This window comes from Myotis davidii, unplaced genomic scaffold, assembly GCF_000327345.1.
Source record: "Myotis davidii unplaced genomic scaffold, ASM32734v1 scaffold32, whole genome shotgun sequence".
NCBI classification, from domain to species: domain Eukaryota; kingdom Metazoa; phylum Chordata; class Mammalia; order Chiroptera; family Vespertilionidae; genus Myotis; species Myotis davidii.
In genome coordinates, this window is record NW_006286587.1 from 2591900 (window position 1) to 2604886 (window position 12987).

General features: G+C 47.1%; 1 protein-coding gene across 1 annotated transcript in view; it reads right to left on the bottom strand.

The window, feature by feature from the left end:
* The window catches only part of SLC23A2 (solute carrier family 23 (ascorbic acid transporter), member 2), a 135508-nt gene that overhangs the window by 56674 nt on the left and 65847 nt on the right, over positions 1–12987 (bottom strand). Inside the window, exon 5 of the mRNA XM_006758062.2 lies at positions 12801–12958. Coding sequence (XP_006758125.1) covers positions 12801–12958 — 158 coding nt within the window. The remainder of the gene's footprint in view (positions 1–12800; positions 12959–12987) is intronic.

The following is a 12987-nucleotide window of genomic DNA, read 5'->3' on the forward strand; positions in this document are numbered from 1 at the left end:
TCAGAACGGGGACCTGAGGGCAGGGAAACTCTCAAAAGTCAGGCGAGGATCCTAGACATTTTGGCTCAGTGAATAGAGCATGAGCCTGCACACTGAACGGTCCCAGGTTTGATTCCGGCTACATGTCTGGGTTGTGGGCTCGATCCCCAGTGAGGGTCATGCAGAAGGCAGCTGATCAATGTTTTGTTCTCACAATGATCTCTCTCTCTCAAAAATCAATAAAAAGTTTGTATTAAAAAAATGGAAGTGAAGTCACCTCATGTGGGAATGTAGTATATCAAAAGAGGAAAAAAAACTGCTTGATTTAGACAAACTCCTTAAGCACAATTTTTCAGGCATGTACAGAAAAGGTAAAGGGAGGTCAGCATCGAGCTAGAAATGGATGCCATCTCAAATGGTCTAAGCGGCACCTGTTTTGCTGTCGTTTCTGATTTCAAGCGATGCATCTTAGGCCCAGGTACATGGGTTGCACTGAGAGCTTGTCCTTGGGAACCACTGCAATCAACACTGGCTCTGGGTTCTCCTTCTGGGGCATGACCGATACTCCACCTCAGTCTGCACTTGGCCGAGGCACCTTTCTGGGCAAGCATTTTATGGCATCACCCCGACCAGAAGCCCTAAGAGCACTGCAGCAAGCAAACCAGCTCACTCACTTGCAAACAACAAGGATCCTGGGTTCCTCCAAAAGTGGGAGGGTAATTCCCGCAAGTGCTGCCCTGGACACAGTTTCCCCGAGGACGGGAAAAGGCTGCACATGGCGGCTTACTGCCCACATTTGGCCACACACTCTGTCTGCCACAGCAGTGCCGTCGGAAAGACACGCGGCCGCGTTGCAGGAAGCAGCAGTCGGCTCCCCAGCAGGTAAGTGTGGTCTCCGTAACGGGCAGCATAACTCAGCGGCTTGGCTGAATTACTCGCAGGGAAGTTGCTACAAGGGCTGCAGTGAACAAGAGGCACTTCCCCAGTTAATGGTCAACCCTGGGCTCTCCTCTCTGCACCTCACTCACACCAGCATCTGACCCTCCCCAGGTAGCCAAGACTGCCTGACATTTTATTTTGTACTGACGACTGGGAAGGAAACCAACGAATCCCTGCCCTACTTCACACCAGGGGTTGGCAAACGGGCCCATGAGCCAAATCTGGCAAATTACCTGTTTTTATGAGTCAAGTTTTACAGGACACAGCCACCCTCATCTATTTCCGAGGTGTTGACAGCTGCTTTCGAGCTTCGATGGGAGAGTCGGGCAGTCACCACAGAGACGATAAGAGCCTGAAATATTTACTGCTTGTCCCTTGACAGAAAAAGCTGGCTGACTTTGTTTACAGGAAAATATATTTTAAATATGTGAAGAGGTGGTGGATTTTTTCAGACTTAAGTTTTTAAAGTTGATAGTGTCACTAGATGTAAGAAAAATTCTGAGCAGATAGGCATGTCATGATACATCCCCACAGTGGGCTTTACCCCAGGACAGCGAAAGAACCTACCCAGCCCAACAACCAGGATGGCTCCTATGAATCGGGAGGTCACAGTCCAATTCCCGGTCAGGGCACATGGCCAGTTTGCAGGCTCGATCCCAGTGTGGGGCATGAAAGAGGCAGCCAATCAATGATTCTCTCTCGTCATTGATCACTGATGTTTCTATCTCCCTCTCCCTCACTCTCCTTCTCTCTCCTTTCCTCTCTGAATAAATTTTTTTAAAAAAAAGAAACCCTGCTGGAGGTATCCCATTTCCCCCTTGGTACCCAGGTGACCTCAAAACACCCTCTGGCCTCACATCTCACCAGCCCCTTCACACACCTGCACTCCAAGCAAATTGGTCCAGGTTCTTGTCTCTGAGCCTTTGCTCATCCCTTCTCTTTGTCATCATTTCTAATATTCAATTTTTATTCATCATTCAAGGCACAGGCAAATACCATCTCCTCTAGTAAATATTCCAAGATTTCCTTGGGATTTGTGATGTGTTCTTAGTCAGGGCTCTCTGGCCATGATTTCTATAAGTCACCCACCCCCAGGTCAGTAAGCTGGTTTCTGATTCCCCAGGGGTCACTGGTTAAAAATGGATAATTTTGGCCCTAGCTGACCTGGCTCAGTGGTTAGAGCATTGGCCCTCAGATCAAGGGGTCACAGGTTCGATTCCTGGTTAAGAGCATATGCCTCAGTTGCACGTTCCTCTAGCTCAGGTCAGGGCACATGTGGGAGGCAACCAGTCGATGTGTCTCTCATCTCACATCATTATCTCTCTCTCTCTCTCTCTCCCCTCGCCCCTCTTCTACTCTCTAAAAATCAATGAAAAAATATCCTCGGGTGAGGGTTTAAAAAAGACAAAGAGTATATTTCTGATCTTACCATTTGCAACAACACAGATGTACCTAGACGGTATTATGCTAAGTGAAATAAGTCAAAGACAAATACCTTTATGATTTCACTTAAATGTGGAATCTAAAAAACAAAATAAAACAGAAACAAGCGCATAGAGAACACTGATGGTTGACAGATGGTAGGGGGGCCGGGGGGCTGGGTGAAAAGGGTAAAGGGATTAAGAAGTACACACTGGTTGTTACAAAATAGTCAAGGGAATGTCAGGTACAGCATAGGGAAGAGAGCCAGTGATGCTGTAATAACTATGTATGGTGCCAGGTGGGCATTACACTTATTGAGGGGATCACTCATAAGTTACATGTCTAATAACTATGCCATACACCCAAAACTAATATAATATTGACTGTCAACTGTAATTTAAATTTTTTTAATTTTAAAATGGAAATTTCTGAATTCCACTTAGTCCTGGTTAACAGGAGTCACATGTGGGGTCCTCACATCTGGATTTTGAACAATGACTTCTGGGGGTGGCTGAGGCACAAAAAAACAGACAACCCCTATGTCAAATGAAAGGATTTATTCTGGTCACTTGATAACCATTTCTTGGGTGTCTGCTTAACACATTATAAGCAGGTACAATGATAGAAAAAACTATCCTTAGACCGTTGAGTTTCTGTTGTGTGAAGGAGACACTAATTGTGGCCACACGTGAAGAGTGGTGGGTGACAAGGCGATGCATGGTGCTGTGGGAGTCTGCAAAAGGATCACTTAGCATAAGGATGGGAAGCACGCCATCACATGTGCAAGGGGTTGAGTAGTCCAGGCAGAGGGAAGAGCAAGTGTAAATCAAGAGCTACAAACAGACCCGAATCCTGGAGAACTGCAGAGACCTTACTATGGGGAAAGCAGGGATTGGAGTGGCGACGGTCAGAGAGGGCCGCGGGCAAACGCCCGGCTTTCCCCTTGCAGGCCAGGGGAAAACTACTGGAGGGCCCTGCTCTGAGAAGTCCACTTTGGGAGAACTGGGAAAGCTAATCCTTAACCCCAAAGCTGTTCTCTGAAGACATTCCAACAGGGTGTGGCCTGGCATCATTTGCGGTCTCACTCATCCTATGGTGTTGGCTCAGATGAGCTGCCAGCCCCCAGCCCAGGGTAGGTCTCTGCATGCAGCTGGGCCTCTGTCCACTCCCCTCACAGCACCAAAGCGATCTGTTCAGACAAGCTCCCTACATGCTGATTTCACTCTGTGGGCTGAAGTCGCCCTAACAGCGGGAACTGGGACTGTTTCAGCCATCACTGTATCCCCAGCACCAAGTTTTGCTTAATAAATAATAAACTGAAGGTGTTATTTACAAATATTATTGTCTGAAAGGAATTTTATTAGAGTAAAACTAAGAGGCTAAGTCTTTCTGCATGTTGATTTTAACTGCAAATTTGAGAGAGGACTTTTAGATTAAAAGCACTGGACAGAGAGAGTAGAGAGTAAAATGTGCATCAATTTTCAAGAGAAAAGCAGGTAACTATCCCAGTCCCCAAAGACTGCAATTGTAAAACAATCTCTAAGAAACATAAAGGGGTTTGGCTTTGAGGAGCTAAAGTTTCATTTCTGAATCTGCCTTAGGAGTGTGTGTCCTAAGTGCCTATAAAGAAAAGCAAAACACAGCTGTCCCACCCAAAAAACCTTCTCTCGATTGCTAACACTGCCCTGCTGTTTACTGTACGTATATACCCATCAGTCAGCTGAATCGCTGGAGAATAGCTTGTAGATGTGGTGCATTCCACCCAAATACTTTAGCAGGTATCACCTAAGAATGAATGTATTCTCCTCCATCATCGCCTCCCTCCCATTACACCCAAGAAATGTGAAACTAAGTTAATAATGTAATCTAATATCCAGACCATAAGTTTCTGCTTATAAAAGTGCTTACGTCTGCCCCACTCCCCCAATCTCATCAGAGCCCCTATACTGTGTGTGGTTATCCAATGTCGTGCTTAGAGCCAGGCTAAACCATTCTGGCCAGGAGACTGCTGGGGTGCGGCGCCCTCCTCATTGCCTCACGTCAGGAGGCCTGAGGCCTGTCGTCAGGTGTCCCCACCAGGTGCAATGCTTGGTTAGGGTAGTGACTGCTGGCACTCTCCATTTCTAAAAGTACCTTTTCCCTTCTGCAATTAATAAATTCGTAGAGTGATTCTTAGTCTGTGAAATTATTATATCTCCACTAGCTTATTAACAGTCTTACATAGGGGGCCTAAAAATTATGAGTTTCCAATTTTATCATTCCATCTATATTTATTAGTGTCCTTTTGTAAAAAGAAAAAAAAGCTTTCCTTTTTGTCCAATTTTATCTCCCTCTTTTTTACACCATGACTACAGATAAATGGGTTCCCTTTTTATATTCGGTTCTATAACTCACTTCCATGACTGTTCTTTTCAATAATTAAATTGTCCTGAACTTGCCCAAAGCAGCCTGTTCAAGCAGGTTCCCTTTCCCCACAAATCTCCCTCACTTTTTGAGCTGTTTCTTGCTTTCTGGCATTAGATGTTCCAGGTTCAACTTGTACTTTTCTCGGCCCTGGCGTCAAGCACTTCTCCAAGAAGTCCAGGTTCATTTTAGCAGAAAATGTTATTTAGAAACCAAGATCTGAGCATTAGGTGGCTCGCTGTTACTGGGTATCCTTTTTTTTAAAAAAAACTGGTATCATTTAGTGAACAGAGATACAATATTTTTAAATCAAAATGATCCCTCCACTTCAACACAATTAAAGATTACCTTCTTCTCATATACATCTCTCCTCCTACACTGAGCATCCTGATTTCCAATGTTCTTACTGATTTGTTCTATGCTATAACATCACAGGACACAGTTCCAGAATTATACCTACATTACTAACAACAACACTACTGAGTATAAAATTTCTTTTCTTTTGTCCTTAGAAAATATCCTATTCAAGGTATGCAAAGTACTGTTCTAAAGTCTGTGAATTAATTCTTTTCTTCTGTGTGGTTAGCAATTTGACATATAGTTAGGTTTATTTGTTTCTGTTCATTTTCAATTTTAGGGTTTGCTTTGCTTCATCCTTTTGGATTTTATGTTTTGAATGTGTTGAACATTTACACAGTTTAAAAATCAAACCATATGAAGAGTTATACTAAAAGGTCTCACTCCCATCCCTAGCCGCTCCAACCCATTCTTACTGTAGTTAACCATTTTCATCTGTTCCTTACTTCTCTTTGGTATTTCTTCTTTCTTACCAAACATACATACACATAACTTTTTTGCAACTTGCTTTTTCAGTATATCCTGAAAAAGGTCAGAGAGGCTTTGGCCATTCTTTCTCAGGGCTGCACAGACCCTGCTGTGTGCTGGCCCATAGCAGCCAGTCTCTTGTAGATGGACCTTTAGGCTGTTAACTATTTTGCCATTACAGATTACACAGCAAGAAATAACTTTCGGTGTATTATTTTGCACATGTGGGCATGTATCTTCAGGATAAATTTCTAGAAGTGGGGTTATTGGATCAAATGGTAAATGCATATGCAGTCTAGACTGTACAATTCCTCTCCATAAGGGCTGCCCCATTTTCGCTCCTGACAGCCATGTGTAATAACCCTACCCTCCCACAGCCTTGGCGAAAGAGCGGCTTGTCGGGGTTTTCATTTTCTGTCTGACGAAGGGGAAATGGTACCTTAGGGTGGCTTTCATTTATGTTTCTCTTATCCGTCAGTTTGATGAGGATCCTTTCACAGGGTGAAGAAAGGCCACGGCATACTGGTTTTTGTGAACTGTCTGTTCCTGTCTTTTTGCTCTTTTCTATATGATTTTTGCTATTTTTTAACACTGATTTTTAAAAGTTCTTTCTATAGTGGAGACAGTAGAGCATCTCTGTGATATGATACAAATACTTTCTCCAGTTTGTCATTTTGTCTGTTTATGATGTATTTTTACAAAGTTTAAAAACATGTTCTTATATTCAGTGTCATCAAATTTACCATCCTTGTATGGTTCCTAGAGTTTGAGTTTAAAAGTTTAAAAGCCCACTTTTAGATTAAAAAGGGAAATCACTCTGATTTCATTCTAGTACTTACAGTTTCATGATTCCTGCATTTTATTGCTAATTCATTTTGAGTTGATTAAAAAAAACTCAACTAAAAGCAAATGTAACCATTATCTTCAAGTTCATGTTATTCTGGTTTTATAGATAAACACTAAAAACTGTATGAACTCTTCTGGTCGGCACTGTCAATCAGAGAGGCTCCTGAACAGCCTCGGTGGGGAGGAAGCAGCTGACTAGCACCCGTCTCATGCCCAATCCCCACCCCCCCCACACACACACCGAGCCACAGCTCATAGCAGCAGGCTTGGCTCAGACAGTGCGCAGGAACCCAGAGGGCCAGTTGGGTGTGATAACCTCCTTTTCAAAAATGACAGTATCACCTATTTCAGGTCAAGGGCTAGTAGCCTAAACGGCTTTTATTACTTAAAGATCTAAGGCGTCACAGGGAGGCGCGAGAGAAGCCCTTGGGGTGCGGCAATGCTCTGTTGGTTGGGTTATCTGACTGCATACGTGAGTAAAACCTTATATAACTGCACGTATAAAAAAGGTTCAATGTTACTGTACGCCAATTACCCCTCAATAGTTTTGATTTAAATTATGTCTATAAAGTAAGTGTCTTGCCTGACTGGCGTTGCTCAGTGGCTGAATGTCAACCTATGAACCAGGAGGTCAAAGTTCAATTCTCAATCAGGACACATGCCCAGGTTGTGCGCTCAATCCCCAGTGTGGGGCGAGCAGGAGGCAGCCGATCAATGATTTTCTCTCATCACTGATGTTCCTATCTCTCTTTCCCGCTCCTTTTCTCTCTGAAATCAATAAAAATACATATATTTTTAAAAAAGGAATGGGAGGAGGATGACATCACATTCCTTAAGTACTAGAGTGATGTTAAATAGTTAACAAAAACCACAATATTGGAAAAAGACAAAAGCTTCCCTTTGGTATTTGGTGAGCAGCTCTGTCCTCTAGGGCTGTGTAACACTGCCCTAATCCTGCACAGTGTTTGCAACGACAGTCACCTGGCTGAAAGGATGGCTAAGAGGGAGGGACAGTGGGCCATGAGGAGAAGGAGCCATTCAGAACATGTGAGAATGTGCAGGGCAAGGAGGATGTGACAATCAAAAAAAAAGACTGGAGAACTAGATTCATTCACCCCATATACCCCCAGAGGACACAGTCAGTCTCCTAGTCCCCAGGAGCATCAGAAATATGGACAGAGAAGCAGTGTGTTAGGAGAAGGGGGAAGACCACCAAGAAGGATCGAGTCGGAGGAGCAAAGCTGATGGCAGTGGCCATGGAGCACGATGCCCAACCCCCCCTTCGCTCATCAGAGATGCTGCTGGCAGCTGCCCCAGCCCCAAGCTCACTGCAACCCCTCTCCCCGCCTCCACCTGTCTGCCTCCTCCCCTTCCAGAGGCCCCTCAAATAATAAGCGCCCACAGGCGAGTGTGGACAGGCGCCCAGGATTAACCAGGAGGAGGCCCTGAGAGGTCAGGCGGCTCGCCCACGGTCACATGAAAAAGGTGGAACGAGAGCGATGTCTCCGCCAGCCCCGCAGCAGTCAGGGGGTGCGGGAAAGCTCCCTCCTCCACGGTCATTAGCATCAGGTTCTCACGGGGCCCATTTCATTAATATACAGGGTGAGGAAAAGTAGGTTTACAGTTGTTCATATGCAAAATATAGTCATTAATAACGATACAAGAGTAAATGGCTTCACATACTCACAACTGTAAACCTACTTTTGCCCCACACTATACTACCTAAAACTTGTAGAAAATGGACAGTAACAGTAATTTTTTTAATTTGGTGGGGGAGAGCCCAATGTAAGGTCACCTACATAGTAATTTTTGCAAAATTTTCACCCTGAATCAACCATGCCTCTAGCCCCACCTCCCAGTTTAGAAGAAATAAGGGGGTAGGGGAGAAGGTTGTGGAACAAATCAAATACCACCATAAGGACACAGACAAATTCAGACCACAGAACACTTGACAGACAACTGGCCTAGACTCTTTAAAAGGGGGTGATATGGAGGGGAAAAATGGGGACTGTTTATTATTGAGGCCAGAGAGATGCAACAAACAAATGCACCACATGAACTAGACTGGATCCTGGTTGAGGGAGGTGGAGGGACTAGCTCTAAAAGATATTTTAGGGACAACTTGGGGAAGTTAAATGTGGCTGCATATTGGATGATATGGCAGAATGGCTGTTGTAAGTGGTTATTACAAAGGAGACCGTCATTCCCAGGAGAGATTTAGGGTGAACTGGCATGCTGTCTGCAACTTTACTTTTAAGCAGTTCAAAAAAGTACATATGCACCCCACACAAAGTGCATATACAGAGAGTGTGGGGGAACCCTAGCCTCCCCACCTCGATCTAAGCACTGCACCCCTCGATTCTCCCAAGTCTTATCAATAATAGTTCAAAGCCCTGGACTTGAGACCTTGAAGTATCCTGGAGTGGTCCCCGTACCTAGTGACACACAACATATATAGGCCCCCAGACCCAAGAAGATGCAAGTGGGGACGCTGCCTTCTCAGGGCAGATGACAACACGGGCTACCACAACCAGGAGAGCCTACAGTCTTTCCTTTTGCTGAAGAGCTCAGTGAGGCCTCCGAGAGGTGCCCGAAGCAAAAGGCTGGAGGTGACCCCCTAACACAGAGCCTGCCAGACCTCAGGGAAGGTCAGTGTGGCAAGCAAGGGGCAGGTGCAGAAGGACCCCTTTCATCCCCAGCTCTGCACTGACACCCAGGGGGTGGGGGGTGGGGATGATGCGCCAAGACGGCTGCAAGCTGGCTCACACCCCTGCCCTGATCTCTCAGGATTTTAAAGGCTTTGTACTAATTCCTGGAACAAGTTCAAGGTGTGGCTGGGATTGACATCATAATCAAACAGAGCCAGAGATGTTGAAACCTCACTCAAGGAAACCTCACTCAGGGAAAACCTAGTTGAAAGCAAAGTGCAGGTCAAGGTCAAAGGGGGGAGGAGGAAAAGGTGGGAGCAGGAGAAGGTGAAAGAAGCAGGCATGGCACAGACCGCCCGCCCGCTGCAAGCAGAAGCTCTGGGAAGCAGGAAAGCCACAGAAGTCCCACCCCCGGGCCCGGGACCTGTGCCAGGGGAGATGTGCAGTGAAGGAAGGAGACTCTGCAGCCCACACTGCCCCTGACATATTTTTGTGGCCTCAGCCCAGCCCGTGGGAAACAGCCTCCACAGGAGTGATGTGACATCTGACAGCTGCAGTCGGCGCGCATGCTCAGGCTTGCAGAGGCGCACATCTGTGTCCCCTTCACTGTCTCCCTGCCAATTCTGAGTATTTTATGGGATGAAGCAGGTGTCTGAGAACAGCAGGCCCCTCTTCCCCGGGGTACCCGTGTGAAATGAGGAAGAGCGATGGCCTGCCACTGCCCACAGTTCGGAGGCTTACACTTTCTTCCTCTGAGCTAGACCTGCAGCAGTCTTAGCTTCCTCAAAATAAAGGGCCCCCTCCTCACAAGCACAGACCGTGGTTGGTCTCTAGGTCCCAGGCACCGGCGGCATCCAGTGCAACGGAGTTACCCAGTACTCGTCAGGTGGTCGGCAAAGAGCAAAGAAGCATACAGAACGCACACACAATACTATAAACCAGAAATGTCAGAAAATCTACCTTAGCAATCATGAAAGCTGAACATGAAAAACTTTTTCTCCTGCTGCTCTAAGCCTAAGTGCTGAACTGCCCCCCAAGCACCACCCTCCCCCCCAAAAAAACACCAACAACCATAAAACAAACACATGCACAGGCCACCTGCAATCCATGGCCGACACTGGGAATAAACTCCACTCTTGGCCAGTCAGCAGTTCCCTCCTGTACGGTCCCCCTACCCCCACCCTCCCCACCTAACAAACCTTGGCCCCAATTGCTTTCTCTGTTTATTTGATCCTGTTGTGACCAGGAAGTAAAATACTCAAGACTGTTAAAATGATCATTCACAGCTTATGGTAAGTGTCTATGTTAGCATTTAGCAAAACTAAAAGGCTTTTCATGTTATTCGTGCACGATAACTCCCCAAACATGTTTCAGGAAGTTTATAATTCATGAAAGCACAATAGGTCCATTAAAATAGTGGCCAATGCCATCCACAGGACACCTTAGGAAGAGCCTCCTCTGGTTTTCACAAAAGGAAACCAAGCCTGAGAACTCACCTGCCCAGGCCCCTCTAACCTCTCATGCTTGCTTGTTCCACTCCCCCGCGTATGAAGGAGAAGAAATCATCATTTGCCACACTGTGTAAACTCGTGGTTTACACGGGGAACTGTAGGTTCTGACTGCCCATGGGATCACAGTTTGTCATTAAAATATCCAACAACTTGATGTCACCGGCACTGGCAATGCGGCTGACCATGCTGACTTTGGCCTGAGTTGCACACCGTGCATATTATACCACAATATCGATATCTTCATTCCTTCTTCCTATCAACCAACAATTCTCAACTATAGGCACTGCCCAAATTTACAGACAGTTTCTGCTATAAGCTCCTTGATGAATCAGCTGTTTAGAGAAAAAAATAAAAATAAAACTTTCCCCAGAGAACCAGTGCCCTATGTACAAAGTAAGGCTCCGGAGTCAGCCAACAAAAGCTTTTTAGTCCACTTTGGACTCGGAATACAGAACCTTAAATGCATATCAAAAGAATGAAAGCTGTTGCCAGCCAAATTTAACTACCTGGACTTGTTTTCTCTTGCTCCAACCCCCCCACCACACTCGTCTTGTATACTTGTTTCGTCTGTCTCCTTTCGTTCATCCTCTTTATATGTCCAAACCATCTCAACATACCTTTCTCAATCCTCGGCACTACATCTTCTTTCACTCCACAACGTTCCCTAAAATTAACTTAATAAACTTTACTTAAAGTTTTAAGTCAACTTTGCACTGTACATGCGCACCCACACGTGGTATTTTGTGCAAGAGCCACATGTGGCTCGCAAGCCGCGGTTTACCGACCACTGCTCTAGGTCAATGGCACCCTGACCTTCCTCTCAGCGTCCCCTAAGGACCTTCCCTTCTGAGGTAGGGGATTTGCTCAGCATGGTGGCCACAGGCAGTCAGTCCTGCAGGGGCTGGGTTTTGAGAACTACAAGAGCTGGCCAGCCCCACAGCCTTCAGACCACATGGCTCCCTCCCGTCAGCGGACCTGCAAGGAAACGGCCACTTCCCTTCCCAGGCGCTGCCTGTGCCACCACCTGGAACACCCTAACACTGCTCCTGAGTCTCCCATACGCTCAAGGTCCCTGTGGATTCTGACTCATTGGAATACAGTCCACGACTCCCAGGCTGCCGTTGTACTATCGCCCTCTTTCCCCCAGAAGGCAGGGCAAAGCCCTTCCCCAGAGTCTCTCATAGAGCAAGAGACAGAACCAGAACTCAGAAGCTTACTCCCTACCCTTCCCAAGAACAGTCTGTCCCTGCAGGCGCCACCCCGTGAGCAGAGCCTCCGGGTAGAGGAAGAGGCTGCAGTGTGAAGAGAGCCAAAGAGGGGGCCGGAGAGAACAGCAAGCCCGCAGGAGGCGGCGGGAGAGAGGGGCTCTCCTCCGTCCTCAGCCAGCTCCTCGCCCGTTTAAGCTGGGAGCAGGGAAGCAAAGGCGAACAATCAGAGCCCTGGTATCAAGGAAGGGAGCATGATCCAACAGGAAAAGACAAAAACAAAAAAGGACACAGTGGAAGAAGAGCCACATTAGAAGAATGAACACAAGATGCATGCGTGGGAATTGAGAGAACAAAGGAGGCTTCGAGGAGTCGGGGTGCTTCAGCAAGGAGAGGAGCAAGCCAGACTGGAAGGATGAGCAGGGTGCATGGGGTGCTGGGGCACACAAGCACAGCAGGGTGAAATAGCAGGTGGTTCAAGGAGGTCACCCCAGGGAGAGCCAGAGAAGGCGACAGCAGGGATCAGAGGCATGGCTGGAAAGGCAGGGGACAGAGAGCAAGGGAGAAGCTTCAAAAGTGGGCACATCCTGGTTTTAAGACAGGGATTGGGGCTGCAGCCTGGCAGCTCCGAGGAAGATGCCAATGTTGGGAAGAAGGCTCAGGGGGCTGGTGCACAGAGTGGGGCAAGGAGAATGGCCCTGGGGGCATGGAAACCAACTGGGAATCTAGTGCAACAGCCCAGGTCTGACTACAGGAACGTGGCAGGACGGGCACTGGAGAGCTTGCCCTGCAGCTGGAGGGATGGAAGGAGCTGAGAGCATCAGACTTTCCAGCGTGCACGGCCAGGTGGGGGGTGGTGCCATCCACCAAGAGAAGAAACACGGTGCAGGGTAGGCGGGGGCAGGGCTCACGACAACAACACCCACCCGCCAGTCAGTCCTTCTAAGCTGCCTAGGTAAACGGTGTGGTTCGATGCCTTCCTTACAGGGGCTTCGGGATCCCATTTAGTACTCCAATCTCACCTGCACCCAAATGTCGTCTGCAGCAGAGTTGTGATTCCCACACAGAAGAAAATGGTCCCAATGAGCTGGCTGGTGGCCCACTGATCGTACCCCACACACATGGCGTCGGCCAGCAGAAAGGGCACCGCGATGGTGCCGCTGAAGCAAGTCAGATAGTGCTGTGGGTGACAGGGAGACAGAGGAAAGA